At 45.3% G+C, this 18,179-nt stretch overlaps 1 protein-coding gene across 5 annotated transcripts; it reads left to right on the top strand.

The window, feature by feature from the left end:
- The first annotated feature begins 3,918 nt into the window (after window positions 1-3,918).
- Window positions 3,919-11,822, top strand: LOC128349050 (uncharacterized). Of its 5 annotated transcripts, none has more exons than XM_053304929.1 (8): window positions 3,919-3,981; window positions 5,137-5,232; window positions 5,332-5,454; window positions 5,556-5,588; window positions 5,786-5,842; window positions 5,944-5,997; window positions 6,655-6,762; window positions 7,176-11,822. In XM_053304929.1, the coding sequence occupies exon 8, from the start codon at window positions 8,240-8,242 to the stop codon at window positions 11,546-11,548; it is 3,309 nt and encodes a 1,102-aa protein (XP_053160904.1). In that variant the 5' UTR covers window positions 3,919-3,981; window positions 5,137-5,232; window positions 5,332-5,454; window positions 5,556-5,588; window positions 5,786-5,842; window positions 5,944-5,997; window positions 6,655-6,762; window positions 7,176-8,239; the 3' UTR covers window positions 11,549-11,822. The 5 variants fall into 3 exon arrangements, with proteins under 5 accessions (XP_053160904.1, XP_053160906.1, XP_053160902.1 ...); XM_053304927.1 differs by having other exon boundaries at window positions 5,944-6,003; XM_053304928.1 differs by having other exon boundaries at window positions 5,332-5,588; window positions 5,944-6,003.
- The last annotated feature ends 6,357 nt before the right edge of the window (window positions 11,823-18,179 follow it).

Genomic DNA, 18,179 nt, shown 5'->3' with positions numbered 1-18,179 from the left:
TTTAATTACTAATTATTTTCAGCTGGTATATAAGCTGTGCTTGAGGAAGATGGTGTTTTAGTAGCCTTGTACCGTATTACAATGTTATAAGAACTTGGTGCTCTTACTGAATGTTCCAGAAGTAATAATAATGTTCCAGTAGTATCATACAAGCTTTTAGCTTGACTTTTTATAAGTTGGTGAACTATGTGCATAATAACTCTAAGCAATTCTTCTACCAAGAGCTCTTTATTACGCAAAGATAAAATACAACCCACCAGATGCTACAAGTTAAAACAAAACCAGTGTCAATGCCAATACACCATCCTCAGTTGCTTACACAAACCAAATATTTCAGTAGTTTTTATATGACTTTCTCAGGAGGTAAGCATTAGGCTGGAGAGAAGAGAGAGAGAACAACAAAACAGCTGCTGAGAAATAACAATTAGCAAGGTGGGGAAGAGGCGGCCTTAATTGTTAATTAGATGCAGTTGTTACATTTTGTTCTCCATTACCCATCTACTGCTTTCTTCATGAGAAAGGGATTTAAGAACTGCTGAGATACTTGGTTTATGTAAGCAACTGAGGATGGTGTGTTGACATTCCTATCTTTATAGGGAAATAATGATTTTCATCCCTATTTTCTTTCTCTCACTTCCACAAAATTCACAACTTTGATACATTTTCATCCCTATCTAGAACCCATGCATAGACTTGAACCAGGGCGTGTATTGGGATTGCCTAATTAATATACAACAAAAAGAAGAAAAAGCACCTCCATCTTTTTTTAACCTCATAGCTGCCAGTTCTCAAGACAGTCAAGCAGATATGGCTACAAGGTCCAGCTGGGCTCTTCTCCTATTTGTGTGTGTGTTCAGTGCATTTAAGGCAGTAAAATGAAATGGATAGTAAGGAACACCCTTACCAACAATATTATTTATGCATTTTGATCCTGAAAATGTCATCACACATGTGTTGCAGCACATAACGATACGTGCTACTATATAATGGGCAAATAAATATACGTGCTACTCTATACCATCCGCACGACCTACTGGGTGGGCGGGTGTGGGGCAGGCTTCCCAAACCTTGCCTTCCCCCCAGAGGATTGTTTGGTACTTAGTGGGAGTGCAGATCATACTCCCACACGATCAGCCCTGCTCCGTACAGCACTGAGCAGGGCAGATTGATCTGAGGCCAGAACCTGTTGTCCCAGCCTCCATGAATCCCACAATGCATTGTGTGACACATACGATGCATTGGGAGATGCCCCCAAGTAATGGGTGCGCTATGCAATAATTCCACCCATCTCTGTGTCCACTGGTGACATGCCAAAATGGCAGTCCTTGTCTGGGTGGTGTAAAACGCCAATCAAGCACACAACCAGAGGAAAAGCTGAACAGTTTGTTTCTGCAAAGAATAAGGCTATTGGGGTCGCACCCAAATCGAGCGCAAAGACCCCTTGTTACAAACAAGTAAACACTTAAAAACCGCATGATCATTCATCACAGTAGTATAGGGGCATACCTGCTGTCAAAAACCATGTGCTTTTGTTTACAAACAAAAGCACGTGGCTGGAGGATGATGTCACAGTTACATCACGGGGGCGGGGCATGCAGCTGTCAAAATGCGCTTACGTCACCGGAAATACGTCATCAGAAGGGGCTGAGGAGACCCCCACGTGACAGGAAAGGGTCAGAATTGGGGGATGCCCTTACCCCCGGAAGTCTGGCACCTACCCTACCACGCCTACCCCAGAATATGTCCAGACATGTCCGAAGGGGTGCATGTGACCCCTCTACGAACACGCCTAGCCACCCTGGAACAATAGGAACAGGTTTCAGGCTCCGGAGAGGCCCGAGTGAGCGGGTGTGATAATGGTTGGGCGGCCATTTTGTGCAACTTTATTGGTCAAAAAGGCCCAGAGGAGACCCCACGTGGTCAGAAAGGGTCAGAAGTAGGGGTACACCCTCACCCCGGAAGTCTGGCCCCCACCCTACCACCCCTTCCCCAGAATATGTCCAGACATGTCCGAAGGTGGACAAGTGACCCCTCTACGAACACGCCTAGCCACCCTGGACCAATAGGAACAGGTTTCAGGCTCCGAAAAGGCCCAAGTGAGTGGGTGTGATAATGGTTGGGCGGCCATTTTGTGCAACTTTATTGGTCGAAAAGGCCCAGAGGAGACCCCACCTGGTCGGGAAGGGCCAGAAGTAGGGGAATGCCCTCACCCCGGAAGTCTGGCACCCACCCTACCACCCCTACCCCAGAATATGTCCAGACATGTCCGAAGGTGGACATGTGACCCCTCTACGAACACGCCTAGTCAGCCTGGACCAATAGGAATAGGTTTCAGGCTCCGGAAAGGTCCGAGTGCGCAGGCGTGATAATGGTCGGGCGGCCATTTTGTGCAACTTTATTGACCGTATCGGGGTCAAGTGAGCTCTCTACGAACACGCCTGGCCATTCTGATTCAGTAGGAATACCCCGTTTCTCTCTGAGCCACTTTGTTTTTGCATACCCACGGTTTGAGCGATCATGGGTTCCCCAGAGAGATCCTTGGAGGATATTGTACAAGAAACAATTGTAAACCCTAGCCCGAGAAAGCGGTATATTAGTACAAGTTCTGATGATGAGAAATTCCCACCAGCTAAGCGTCCTGAAGAAGAAGACCAAGAACTTTATGAAATCTGGCAGGGAATCTTGGAAGATGCAGCGGCAGAATCTTTTGGAGCTCAGGTAAATAAACACTGTTGGTGTTACAGACTTGGGGAGTATGTGAGAGTTCCCAGGGCTGCAACATAAAAACTTTGTTCTTTAATGTTTTCCCAGGAGGGTGAGGACCGCGGCCTTGACACACTGCCTCTAGCAATATGGAACTATACAGAGCCCGGGAACATGCATATCAGGGTGCGTATGGAGAATTTAGGGGTGGGAATATCTCTTTTAAAAGAAAGATAGAAAGAAATAGTAATAACAGCATACCTTCCCCATCCTACAGAATCCTCCCGCTGTGAGAACGCATCAACCCAGCCATGATACTATGCAGAATTTCCTAGGACTACAAGTGGATTATTCAGATTACATACCAGCAAGGAAAAGACGTTCTGCTATGAAAGGCCTTGTCAGAGCGGGGGTATATGGAATTTTAAAATACTGCCTGAAGAATTACATGTATGATTCATGCTACGGGTGTATGGTTCAAGCAGGGGGGCAAGACTCACATGAATGTGTTACTTGGACCGATAGAAATGTTTCCAGATTTATTAGAACATTGTCATCAAGGATGTGTGTGAAAGCAGTGCTCCACATAATTATTATAATTGCTTACAGCTTGAAAATGTTATTGCTATCTAGTGATACCGTGAATCAGACTCTAAACCTCATCAGCAGGGTTAAGGGTTCTGATGACCCGCAGGCTGTGTTAGAAGCTATCCCACAACAGAACGATTCCAGATTGCTCTCTTTTGTGAACTGTGTCCTCGAAAAAAGGGGATACAGACAGTTTCTTGTTCCAGAGATACCTGAATAAATTCCCTCGCAAAAGTCTAACGGAACTGTTGTACACGGCTGCCCTCTAGTGGTATGTGTTTTTGCTTTGTTTTTTGTTAATACATTCTTCCTAGAATACTGACTGTTTTTGTATGTCTATTAAAATACTATATTATTATGTATCAGTTCATAAATAAATAAAATGAACCTGGCTCTAAACAAATGACTGCTTTATTTTTGCTGGGGATACCCTATTACAGATATATTTTACAAGGAACTTCACCAGCCCTGAGGGTTCTGTAGTAGGTTGGGGGGGTAATCCCATCAGCCATCATGAATCTTTTACCACTCCCCTAACCAGCATGCAGGTGGACATCCAATCAGAAAGGTCTTGCAAGACCATGTGGGCATAGAACTCACGTTGATAAAACTAGTTTGAAGCAGGAAGTCTTTCTCTTTCACCCAGAAGCACTCCCCAGAAGCAGGACTCTGCAGAGAAAGAAGTCTGAGGTATGGCTACCCACCATTTTATAACTTGCTTTTTCTAAAATATGCTGCTGGGCCTGGTTTTGAATCTGTTTGATATCTTTGGAATCTTTTGATATTTTAGTATGCTATTATTTTATATCTGGAGAGCATTTTTAAGGGGCCAGGATTGGTTTTAAATGCATGAATCTTTAGCAGTTTACCCCTTTTTCTCTCATTTTTTCTCTAAGCCATGCGGCCTGATTTTGAATCTGCCTGAATCCTTAGTAAATGCTTATTTTATATATGGAGAGCCTGTTTTTAGGGCCTTGTATGGTTTAAAAGTGCATGTAACTTTAGTAATTTACCCCCTTTTCTCTCATTTTTTCTCTAAGCCATGCGGCCTGATTTTGAATCTGCCTGAATCCTTAGTAAATGCTTATTTTATATATGGAGAGCATGTTTTAGGGTCAGGAATGATTTGAATCTTACCCACAGGGTCTTTTTTTTTAAAAAAAAATGAGAACCCTGACCCTTGTTATTTTTAAATTTTTATTCTTAAAACCTATATTTACACAGGCAGTATTATATACAGCATTTTTGATGTACGCCTCAACATCTGTAGAAATCTAGTATTCCAAGGGCAGTTTCTGTTCTCTGCAAAACAGCTCTCCTGCAACAAATAAATAAAACAGGGTCATGCATGCACAACTCACAATCCTGTAAATGGTTTAAATTAAATAAACTCACCCAGCACACGTGTTCATGCCAGCCACTCCTCACAACGTAATCTGTAATAAAAAGGGCCATCTTGTCCATGATTTGCTGGCTCACCGCAGGACATAGACGTTTCGTAAGACTTTTTGTAAGCAAACCACCGAACAGAAAAATAGTTAAAAATCTGCCCTTATTGATTTTCCCATCTGCAAATTCTGCAGCCATCACGGATGTGAAATAGTTCTCAATATCTAGCAAACTGTTAGGGTGAAGAGAGTCCATGTGGGGGCTTAGCTCGGCCTCCATTTTAAGCAGCAAGGGGCCTATCCCCACCGCTTCTGGTTTTCCACAGGCCTGCCGGATACAGCCCACAGCAAGAGAGTAAACATGCCGATATTCCATTTTGGTGACCGTTTAGGTTCTGATTGGGGAGGATATGTCTGAACATGCCCCTGGTTGGGTATTTTTGTATATATTCAACAGCACTCACCAAAAACAAAGAAAGAAAAAAAACACCAACAAAGAAGATGAGCATAAAGGATGATGAGATGAGCAATATCGATATCCCTCAAGATAAGGGTATGGCTATATTCTACTCTCCTCAACCCCCCTTTTTTAGATTGTTTTAAAATGTTATGAAGATATATACATGACTGATTTATATTTGATGTTCTACAGAAACTGTTGTTCAAGCCCCTCGGTCTGGGAGAGCCACTTTTTCGCTCTCAAAGGGTTCGGACCCATATCTCATCCCAAAGGATGAGGTTCTCACATCACAGGCTGTTAGAAACACAGTATCTGGTAAATTACATTTTAAAAATTTAAAATAAATTCTAGATGAGTACTGTTTTGAAGGGTTTTCTGAGTAAGACCAACTCTCTCTCTCTCTCTCTTTATTGTAGATGGCATAGGGCAGAGAAGTGATGATAACATAGGTAAGAACAGGGTTCTCGCCCCCCCCCCAAATCTCTCTGTAATATCTCATTCTAAAATTCATCAAATTGTGTATTATTTCTCTGTGTAGACAGCCCTGAGCCATTTTTTATTATTTATTTATTTTGGAAGGCCGGGGGGGGGGATACAAATAGAATTATTAATAATTATGGTTAATACATGCCTATGTTGTTCACAGTGGATCTGACAAATACCCAGGACGGGTTGCGGAATCTGACTGAGAGTGCTCTAGAGGGTAAAATAGCTTTTATTTTAAAAGCATCCCTGCAAATGTATACGCCGTGTGGAAACCTCAGACTAATTCTATCTAACATGCCCCCTTTTTTCCCCCTACAGAAGAACCTGAACCAGCCGCCACACGTCTAAGCAGATTGAAGAGAAAAGCAAAGAGTAAGGGTAGGAGAAAGAAAGAATGAAATGTTTTAACTATTTTATTTATGTACTAGTGTTTTTTAGCCTGTTGGATAACGGGCGCTAGTGGAGCTGTGCGCTCCAGACCACCGCCGCCATTCCCCCTCCCGCCACCCACCGCCGCCCGCGGCTCCGGCCGGGCCCGCCACCCACCGCCGCCCGCGGCTCCGGCCGGGCCCGCCACCCACCGCCGCCCACGGCTCCGGCCGGGCCCACCACCCACCGCCGCCTGCGGCTCCGGGCGGGCCCACCACTGCCCGGGCCCACCGCCGCATCGTTTTCTCCGCCGCCTCGTCCGGCAGCCATCTTGGGCGGCCAGAAGCAGCCGCCCCGAAGAAGCCGGGTAAGCGGCGGCGGCCAGGCCTCTGCCATGGCTCTGCCGCCTCCTCGGCCAGTGTCCCCCGCCGCCGCTTACCCGGATTCTTCGGGGCGGCCGCTTCTGGCCACCCAAGATGGCTGCCGGGTACCGGCGAGCGTGTCTCCCTTGCCCTGTTCTGCGCCTGCGCTTCGCGCAGGCGCAGAACAGGGCAGGGAGGCACAGACACACACTTGGTGTCCGTCCACGGATGGACACCAAGCGTTTTATTAGAGAGGATAACTTTTATTGATAAAACTGTATGATTCCCTTGTCTGCAGATGTAGTATCCCATGAACAGCATCAACCTGGACACATGGCGCCCAGGGACTCCAACGTGGAGGTGCAGCCAGCCTACAAAAAACCCAGAAAGGCTATCCTGGAACCTGGTAAGACATTTCCACACCGCATGACACAAACAGCAACATACTTCAGTAACACACATGTTTGTACCATGCGGGTAAGACATTTCTGCACCGCATGACACAAACACGCTCACACATCATGCACACACCTATGTGTCATGTTGGGGAGGACCCCCCCCCCCGTCTGCGTGGATTCCTGAAGATGTTCCCTCTACTACCCGACGACAGCTGACCCGGAAGCCCTAGGAGCGGGCAAAACCACAAGACACCCAGAGACCCTTTCAGAAGCCTGGTAAGTCTACCCCCCCCCCCCATGGCACAACACACATACACACACACACACACACACACACGTACGTTCAAACCTACTAGCTGTGGGTGATTTACTCCAGACATACATGGTGACCCCCTGCCCCCCTCTGATCTATCTGTTTCAGAACATGAACCGGGGGTCCGTGATGTCCAAGAGTTGAACTTCCAAGATAACGAGTTCTTGGCCAGCATGGCACGTGTTACAGAACACATAGAGACATTGATAAGGACTAGGGCTGTGGCTTCTGAACGCAAGGCCGAAGCTGAGCAACACCTTGAACAAGCAAAACGCATCATACGTAAAGAAATGGCCGTGATTAGTGATACTTCACAACAGCTACAATGTCTAAAGACACGTGCAAACCCTGTGTGTGATTTCGTAGACAGAAATAAAAAAGATCAACCATACCCTGTCTGCATACAGGTGGGGGTAGGGTCCGCATCTAGCCACCAGCCAGGAGGGTATAGGAATGCTTCTGATTCTTCAGACGAATTTGAACCATCTGAGGAGTCACCTAGTGGCCCCGGTCCTCAGAATGCTTTTACTGAACAGTGTGAAACCCAGAATGGGTCCTCTCTAGGTGAGGCTTCTGATGTTGGCCCGAATGCCACCCCCAAAGAGCGGGCTACCCACAGCGGAGCTTCTCGAGGAGGCTTGGCGTTCGATGTTGGACCTGCAGCTGGTTCCCAACAGTTCTCTTCTGAAGAAACAGCAGGCATTTCTGAAGAAACCCCACCTGTGGATCTTCAGTTTATACAGCGTTATAATAGGAGCTATGCACGCTTTAATGGAACTGAAATGTATTACGAATTCAAGTTTGTGAATTTGGACAGAGTACACTCCTTTTGTGATGCGCTATCTGGGATGCATTCTGCTATTCAAAGGGTTTTGGATAATATAAGCAATCATATAGAACCAGGGGACTTTGTACAGCTCAGATTGCGAGCGCCAGGGATTTCAAACCCCCTTTACTCAGCAAGGAGACAGGCAGGCCATCTGAACGCTGAGGCATTCCTAAGCGCTATATCTAACCTGCTTCAAAGTTATGCATAAATTTTAGCTGATGGTGTATTAACACTGGCTGTGATTGTCATCACACCCCCACGAGGAGCCGGTCGCAGGCATATAAAATCAATACCCTATAGCAGCATTATACAGAAAAAGAGGCTGCATCTGATAGATGTCCCCATGCCTAACACAGCCCTCTGTTTTGCAGCGAGTCTCATGGCTGTTCTAGATTTGAGAGCCACCGCTACACAGATAAAAAAGGGAGCAAAAAAGTTGTACCAGGATCTTGGGTGGAGTGAGCAAAAACAAGTGTCTTTTGCAGACGTGGAAACCGTAGAGACACATATGAAGGTCAATATTGTTGTTGTGCAATGGGGAACTTCTGGATGGAGTATTTTAAAAACTCCTGAACAGAAGTACCTCAAAACCTGTTTTCTGTTACTTCATAAGGATCATTATTATGGGGTTAAGAACATCAAAGGGTTTTTTGGGACCAGAAATTTTTGTTATGTCTGCTACACGCCCTACAGACACACACACGACTGTTTGATGAGGTGTCACCGCTGTTTAGAGGCTAGCTGTGTAAAACACGTGGGGCGTGTAATCAGATGCCCCAAATGCAAGATGCAGTGTAGATCACATGAGTGTCTAGGAAAGCATATGAAGCTCGCCGCCATGGGGCGGGTAGAATGCATCCCGCGTGATCTATGTGAAAAGTGCTTCTGCTATGTCGAGGCGGGTCATGAAGCTGAACGCATCTGTAGGGGAAAGCAGTGCCATGTATGTTATGAGTACCTTTCCCCCGGGGTAGAACATGCGTGTTACATTCCACGTCTACAGTACCCCGAGATATCAGTAAAATATGTGTTTTATGACTGCGAATGCAGGCAGGAGGATGGGATCCACGTCCCAAACTATATTTATGCCAAGGCCTTTGAAGGGGAGACTGTGGAGCCTGTTAAAGCATATCAAGAGAAACAGAAAGATTGGGAGAAGTGGGGGCCCCAAGGGGATTATTGGGAATTTAAGGGAGATAAATGTCTGAATGAGTTTGTATTACGTTTTACATCAGATAATAAGTTTATGGGGTGCACTTTTCTGGCTCACAACTCGCGGAGCTACGATGGCATTTTGATACTGAGAGAGCTAATCAATGAAGGCCTCGATGTAGAGCTGCTTACACAGGGGGGAAAACTGCTGTGTATAACAGTTACAAAAAATGACATAAAATTTATAGATTCCCTGTGCCACCTACCCATGGCTCTAGCAAAACTCCCCAAAGCTATGGGTTTTCAGGGCTGCAAGGGCTATTTCCCACATTTCTTTAATAAAAAAGAAAATGAGAGTTATGTTGGGAATATGCCAGACCCCCAGGACTACAGTGTGGATGCTATGAAGCCTGCAGATAGGGAAGAATTCATGAAGTGGTATGAGGAAAACAAATCAAAAACGTTTGATATGCAGAAGGAATTGGCCTATTATTGTCAGAAAGATGTAGACATCCTGATGCAGGCCTGTACAAAATATAGACATGAATTGGTTGAGATGACATGGGATGTCGTTGATAAACCTATGGGGAGGAAAAATGCCAGGGTGCTGGTGGGTATCGACCCCTTCCAATACCCTACGCTTGCTAGTATGTGCTTAAGAATGTACCGCTACAAGTATCTGAAAGATGAAGAGATCGCCATACCGGTCCCAGATAACTACCATCATCAGTGCAAAAGATTCTCAACTATGTCCATTCAATGGTTGGAATACATAGCCCACAGGGAAAACATACATATTCAACACGCTTTGAAAGGGGGTGAGTTTAAGGTTGATATTCCTCAGGAGCTTCAAGAGGCGTCGGGGGGTGTTAAGGCATATTATTTAGATGGTTATTCTGTGAATAGGGGAAAGAAATGTGCTTTTGAATTTAATGGCTGCTTTTATCACGGGTGTGTAACCTGTAATTCAGCACACAAACAGCACCCCATGTTGTCGGAAACCTATGGTTTTCTCTACAATGCTAGTGAGAGGAAAGCAGATGTCTTAAAACGCATGGGGTTTGAAGTCCGTTGTATATGGGAGCATGAGTGGCGTGACATAGTCAAGGGGGATCAGAAGGTGGTAGATTTTCTGAAGCAGCAGGGATTTCCAGAACCTCTGGAACCTAGAGATGCGTTGTTTGGGGGCAGGACAGGCTGTGTGGGTCTGTATTATGAGGCGAAGGAGGGAGAACAGATTCACTACTCAGATTTTACCTCTCTCTATCCTTTTATCATGCGAAATCGCCAGTTTCCCATAGGACACCCTAAAGTAATTTATGACTATTTTAGACCACTCTCTGAATATTTTGGAATTGCCAAGGTAAAGGTATACCCACCACGCCGTCTCTTTTTCCCTGTCCTCCCTGTCAAAGTGAACGGGAAGCTCATGTTTCCGCTGTGCAGTCTCTGTGCAGACCCACAGCAGCTGGAGCAATGCAGGCACAATGATGAGGAAAGGGCTTTAGTGGGTACATGGTGCACTGTAGAATTGAATGTTGCTGTGGCTAAAGGTTACAGGGTGGCACAGATCTATGAGGTTTGGCATTTTGAAAGGAGTTCTGGCAGCCTCTTTTCAGAGTACGTCAAAACATTTCTCAGGCAGAAGCAAGAGGCTTCGGGCTACCCAGCAGAGTATGTCAGCAGGGAGGATAGGGAGAAATACATTGCTGAGTATTATAAGAAAGAAGGTGTGTGTTTACGCCCCGAGATGATTGAATCAAATCCTGCTAAACGCCAGATAGCCAAGCTTTTCTTAAATTCCTTGTGGGGGAAATTTGCTCAGAGGTCAAACCTTCCTAGGACATCCATAGTAAAAAGCCCTAATGAGCTTTTCCAATACCTCTTTTCAGATAGCTATGAGGTCTCTATGTGTGAATTCCTTGATGATGATACATGTTGTGTGTCTTGGAAAGATGCAAAAGAACGTATAGTTCCACCAGGTCACACAAATGTTTTTCTGGCGTGCTTTACAACCGCCTATGCACGCCTGCATTTGTACTCTATCATGGAGAAGCTGGGGGAACGGTGCCTGTACCATGACACAGATTCTGTGATCTATGTGTCTCGTGAGGGGGAGTACAACCCACCCCTTGGAAACTTTTTAGGGGAGCTGACAAACGAACTACCGGCAGACCAGTACATAACAGAGTTTGTGAGCACAGGTCCTAAATCTTACGGCTACAAGTTGTCAGGGGGGGGATCGTGTATTAAGGTCAAGGGAATTACTCTGAACTTTTCTAATTGTCAAAAAATTAATTTTGACAGTCTGAAAAATCTGGTTTTTGCCTACAATTCGGACCAGAACCCGCCACGTGAGATTGTGGTAGAGCAGAATGGCATCGTTAGAAATAAGAGGAGATGGGAGATAGAAACACGTCTTTTGAGGAAGACGCAGAGAGTTGTGTTTGATAAGCGCGTCATCGTTGAGGGTTTTAAGACTATACCCTACGGGTATTAAAATGGATGTTCGATGGCAACACCCCTTCTCCGCTATCCTTGCAGGACCAAGCAATAGCGGAAAAACGTTTTTCCTTAAAAAAAAATGCTGGACAATGCACACAGTGTGCTATCTGTGATGCCTGAAAAAATCGTATGGTGTTACTCTTGTTGGCAACCTTTGTACAAACAAATGCTCTGTAAATACCCTATGATAAAATTTGTAGAAGGTATGCCTGAGAAAATTGATGATGATGCTTGTTACCCCCAAATAAAATCTGTTTTCTTGTTCTGGATGACCTGATGAGTGCTTCATCTGACAGCCAGCAAATTGAACGCGCTTTCACAGAGTTTGTTCACCACAGGAATCAGAGCGTTTTTCTCATCACACAGAATGTTTTCTACAAAGGGAAAGCGGCCCGCACCATAAGCCTTAATGCCAAGTATATGGTGCTCTTTAAAAACCCAAGGGATAAATTACAGATCATTAATTTGGCGCGTCAGATTTTCCCCGGGGATGTCAAATATTTCACTGAGGCCTACCACGATGCCACACGGGAGCCTTATGGTTATCTAGTTGTGGATTTAAACCCTAGAACTCCTTAGGATTATAGGGTCAGAACGGGTCTTTTCCCTCCCGAATGGCCTGTCGTATACATCAAGAAAAAATCAAAGGGGGGATACAAAAGGGGGTCACACTGATGCTTTCACAGGTATTCCTGTTACCCCACTGCTCTGAGAGCCATCTCTACCCGTGTGAAGAGAAACCTAGCCCTCTTAAAACTCCTTATTCATGCCTCAGCACGGCAGAGGAAAGCCATACTATGTGCAGCTTCTGATGATTTAATATCAGCCATATCCGAGATTGCCCTAAACACCTTAAAAGGAAATATCCCATTGTCTCCGCACCAGTTGCGTGTGCTAAGAAAAAAGCGTGGATTAATTAAAAAACTGAGTAACAAGCGCGTATCTCTGAGAAAGAAGAAGCTTTTGCTCAAGCAGTCTGGAGGGTTTCTTGCGCCGCTGTTAGGTATTGCAATTCCTCTGATAACAAGCCTTTTAACCAAACAATAATGGAGTATGCGGAAAAGATGTACATGGTCCCCAAACATCAGTTAGATCTGCTAAAAGGAAACCCTCCTAAGGAGGAAAACATCCGAGCTGCTACAATCTACGCTTTAGACACTGAAATGCAAGGTGTTCTTCAGAGGTCTGACTTAACAGAATATGAAAAGGCTAAACTTTATGAGGGCCTACTTCAAAAATATTTAACACATGTGAGAATGGGTGATACCGAAAAGGGAAGACTAAACCTGTTTCTACCACAGCCTGAGATGCCAGCTGTTGAAGCTACACACAGCTCTGATCCCTTCTTTCAGGAAATCTTGGACACTCTCCCTGTGCGTTCTAGGAACTCGGCAAAGATTTTGTTAAACAAGCTGAGGCAGAATGCTGCAGTTACAGCGTGGGATGAGCGGGGGCGTTTTGTCTATAAGGGGACGGCTGTTGACGGTTCCAGCATGGTGGATCTGATCAAGGCATTCACTCAAGTTCATACCCTGCGTTCCAAACGCTTCCCTAAAGGCTGGGATCTGTTCATGAATGGTTTGGCAGAGTTAAATGTGCCTACCTCTGTGGCAGGAAACCAGGCCAGTAGGGAGTTTTTGGAGCATATGAAGAATCCTACCCCTGCAGCTAGCCCTCTAACCTTAACACCTACACCCAGGACTTCTAAAATACCCGTGAGAACTCACTGGCTCCAATTGTAACCTGCTACATATATATTAAAACATGTAAAAGTGTCAAATAAATTTTTTCTCTGAAATATATTTTACAGGGTGGTAGTTGCTGCTTTGCGGGTAAGAATGATACAAGCACACACACGTATACTTTTTAAAGACTCAAGGCTTACTTTATTGTTCTGTGAAAATCAGTACAAGATCCACAACCTTGCGTGCTTTGAAAACAATTTGCGACATGCCAAGGCATGCATTTCTTTTTCTTAACATACAGTTCGACCATCTGGTCATTTCTTTCTAAATCCCCAGAATACAATTCTTGAATCTGGTTAAATGTTAATCCCCTACCCCTCTGCAGTAGAAAGAACAAACAGTGGTAGCTACAGGTCACAGAGTCGTGAGCTTGGAGCTGTCGGGGTTGAAAGACTGTCTTAGAGGCATTTTTTCTTTAAAAATTCATTATCACTTTGGGAAAACGTGGGTGATTTGGGGGGTGTCCATAAGAATAAAAAAACTCTGCCTGGTTGTCCTCTGGCAGGTAGATGGCTAACCAATGTTCTCCCGGTAGGGTATGGTCGTGTGTGTTCACTACTAATCCCACAGGTCTTTGTAGCAGTCTCTTTCTAGGCAACCAGTCACTAGGGAAAACTCCAAAGAACGTCTTTCGGGTGCAGGGGCTGGCAGACAGTACGCGTGTTAATTGTATGCTATCCATATTACATATAGTCAAACAGTACATCCCGTCTGTGGTTTATCTCGATGAGATTGTCAAATACCGCATACACAATCATGTTAATGGTCAGTTGAAGCGGTCTGGCAAAACGTATCTCGGCCCTCAGATTCCCTGTCTTAATCAGGGCATAGTGGCTCCCGCATTCTTGGTCAGGCGTTAGATCAAAAGCAAACAGTGTGTAGCCTTTCCCATATTCTTCCCTATTAATGAGCAGGGGTCTGTCTTCTCGCTGCTTGCCTGTGACCTGTAGCAACCCCACATACTCACGGATATAGTTACGCGCTGCAAAATCTGGCTGGTAAGGCTTCATAGGAATGGGAGTACTATCCATATAGAGGCAGGCAAAGTTAATGTCATAATGCTTGAAATTAAAGGGATTTTTGGTATATGAACCACTAAATGCATCGTTATCCACAAAACCAATGATGACAGTTTTTGGCAACTGCCCTAAATACAAATTTTCCTGATTGCAGACACGGCTTCCAGCGGGGATACTGAACACTTTCATACTCACACGGTCCACAGGGTATTTTGCATTGGCTGTGAGCAACGCCTCCGCATGTGCTAACCGCACAGAAGGGTTCAGGGAACATTTCTTGATAAAGAGGGATGCCGATAGTATTTGCAGCTTGTAGCGGGGGTTAGCTCCACCTGCCATCAGACAGAACGTGTCCTTGTTGCGCGTTAGTTTAATTTTCACATCTACACCGTTTGAAAGCAGTTTTTCTTGAAACATAATATCTGTGTGTAGATGCCCCATTAGGTCCACCTTCCGACTTTCAGATGTGAACGCTGCTCTGTCTAGAAATCCTAAATTCTGCCCATCTAAAGCTGTTATCTCGTGAAAGCCCGGGGCATCCTTATAAAATAACCCTGCTGAAAACTGTGTAGATAGAGTGGCCTCACTGTAATTCATCATCGCTTCAATGAAAGCCCTGTAGGGGTAGGTGCTACTGCTCTGACTGACAAGACGGTCTCCCAGGGTCACATCCACCTGGCTAAACATGGCTGCTAGCGGGTAGTTCACAAACCCCATAGCAGAGTCCTGTGCCAAGTTGGTCCCATCCTCCTTGACAATTTTACAACACACATATAAAAGCGTGTTATTCAAATCAAGGTAAAAATCTCCAGACCCCGCAATGAAAAAGTCCAGAGGGGCTGTGTCTGTCAGGGCTGTAAGCGGTGGAACCTCGACATATACGCTTCTCTCGATACTTGTTTGTGTTGGTGCGATTTGGAAAAGGTCCAGTTCCGATTTCATGCATTCTTCAGAGCTGCAATGTATAAAAGCCATTATGACTTAAAAGATGTCACCGGGAGCACGTTTCCTCTTCCCCTTGGGATGCCTTCGCTGCTTCTGAGGCTTTTTCAGGTTCACCCCTTTTCTTTTAAGAGGTTGGGGAGGTCCTAATAGCTGCACACGTGCTGCTTTTCGTTTTCTTTTGATATACATCAGTCCTGACCCCCCTTGTGAGGAAGAAGCTTGATCCATTCTGTTCAGAACTGCTTGGGAGGCATGGCCCACTACATCTTTGGCAATCCCTCGCGCTGCTGTTTTGATGTGTGGCCTAATGATTTCCAGCCCCCGCCTCAAAAGAGGTACAGCTTTCCTGAAAAGGATCCTAAATATACCCCCAATTCCAGCCCCATACATGACAGGGGCCCCCATGAAGCCTGGAAGAGCGCTTCCGGCTTGGGCCCTGTAATAGTTCTTGTAAAGGGCGGGGTCGCCATACGTTTTCAGAATTGGCATTTTTTCTTTCCCCTTAAAGTTGTAGGCCTCTTCTGGGGCGAAAGTGTAGCTTCACAATAACCTTGCCAAAACGGAATGGCACACATTTGTCCTGATCCATCTTTATCTGGACCGTGATTGTATCAATATGGTGCTTGCTGACAGAGATGTAGTGTGGCTTATCATAAACAATGTTAACACATTCACCGTTCAGGCCCTTCACGGTGATACTTCGCAAAAGGGGTACATGGTGGTCTCCCACGATCTGATACTCTACAATGTCTGTATAAACAAACAGAGTGTTGAACCCCCCTGTTATATCTGCAGGAAAAGGGAAACCTTTGCCTGCTGTATCATGAACAAACAGAGTTTTGACCCCACTGGCTATGCTTGATGGGTAAGACAGCTCTTTTGGGTGTGTGTCAGGGAGGAGTCCTAATATGTGTGCTAATTCTGCCCCGGCAGAAAAGGTGTATGCATTGTTAGGACTCATAATCTGTATATATCTAGTAACAGAGTCATAAAGCAGGGTAGTCCCCTCTAGAGCGTTCTGGGTGCTGGTGATTTCATTCATATCGTGCAGCAAATCGTTTATGGTGGAGTAATATCCCTTTCGTAAGTAGAAGGTCCATTTTTTTAACCCCTTGCTATATTGAAATGGGGTGTCTGTCGTGATGGTGTCCCATGTGCACGGGTACTGTATCTCTGAGAGCCCCACCTCCCACTCCCCGGGAAGATCCAGTGGCCTGGCTAGTTGGATGGTGAAATCTGAGCTAGCGTTCTGTGGAAAGGCCTTCTTGCTGGCGTTACTAGGGAGTGTGATGTAAAAACCCCTGTCACCCATTGCAGAGGTCTGAAGCAGGTACCCAGCTATTGAACTTGTCAGGCCACCCCACCCACTTCACTAAATGTCGTTTTACTTTGCCACGGCCTTTTGTAGCTAGAATTTTTTCAATCCTGTACAATTTGCCCTCTCCTGCTTTAACTTTCTGTAATTCTTCATGATAGAAGCTCCCAATAACTGGCTCACCCATGTAGTCTTTTACCAGATAGACCGGGCGTTCAGCTTTTCTGATGACTCGGTCCACTATAAACAATTCTGTGGTGTAGTTCTGTTCATAACCTTTCTCAAAAAACCCTTTAATTTTTGAAATCCTGACGTGATCTCCTTTTCTTAACACTGGAGACTTTGCTTTTTTATGGCTACAGCTTCCATAGACTCTTCTCCAAACAGACAGGTCGTTGCTGGTTGTGACATCTACCGGCCTGCATTGTATGGTTCTGTGAAAGCTGTGGTTATAGCTCTTTAGGAGTTGAGGCAGGACATCAATATACCTGAATGTGTTATGAGCAGTAAAATACCTCCACATACGTGTTTTCAAGGTTCGGTTCAGTCTCTCCACAAGAGCAGCTTTGACATCGTTGTTGGTGACAAAGTGGTGAATACCTTGCTCCTTTAACAGGGTCCCTACAGGTTTATTTAAAAATTCCCTCCCTCTATCTGTCTGGAGCTTGCCAGGCTCTCGGCCTTCTTTGAAAATAGCTTTAAAAGCACCGGCCACTTCCCTCCCTGTTTTATCTTTTAGAGGTACAGCCCAAGCATATCTAGATAGAATGTCCACAACCGTCAAAATGTACTTGTACCCATTGTTGTATTTACAATATTGCTGCATGTCCATTAAATCGGCCTGCCATTGTGCATCCACCCCTGAAACAACAGTCTTGTTTCTTTTAAAATGAATCCTTGCAGGCCTGTGCAGAGTGTAAGCATCCTGCTCTGAAAGCCATGCCTCAACATGTCTTTTACGCAGATCTCTACTCTGCTGTCTGGCCTCTTGAAATAGTGGGTTTACACCTCCAAAACTCCCCACTCTCCCAGGGTTGTAATATATTTTCTTTAAAACTTCTTCGGCCCCTGCCATGGTTCTGTTTAACACAAGTATGGACACACATATTTAAAACAAATTTCTTTTATTGGTCCCCATCAGTACACGCACAGGAAATGCAGGACACATTGACATCCCTGAGTTGCATGTTCTCAACACCCCGTACCTGCACAAAAGAGGGAAATATTTTAATACTAACAGGTTAAAAAAACACAAGTAAACAAAACAAGACTGCTTAAATCGCCTCCAACTCACCAGCTTGCCAGTTTCCGCATTGGGGTCTGGTTCTTCATGCTTTGTAACCACAAGGCCATCCAAGGTTTCCTCCTCCTCACTGCTTTCAGATGATGAAGTAAAGCACACAGCCCTACAGTAATCGGCCCATGGGTCGGTGGGGTCTGGGGTCAGGCAGTCACAAGATGACCAGTCTTCGCTCGATCTGCAGCACTTACGCTCGCAATAGGCAACCCTTGACCGGGATGACTCCTCTATACTATGTCTATTCTGATCCCAAGAATTTTTCCCAAAGATGCCAGTTTTCTTGGCTTTGCTCAGTTTCTTCC

Source organism: Hemicordylus capensis, chromosome 3 (assembly GCF_027244095.1).
Source record: "Hemicordylus capensis ecotype Gifberg chromosome 3, rHemCap1.1.pri, whole genome shotgun sequence".
Classification (NCBI taxonomy): domain Eukaryota; kingdom Metazoa; phylum Chordata; class Lepidosauria; order Squamata; family Cordylidae; genus Hemicordylus; species Hemicordylus capensis.
The sequence above is the reverse complement of the archived record's forward strand: the minus strand, read 5'-3'. Positions and strand labels throughout refer to the sequence as shown.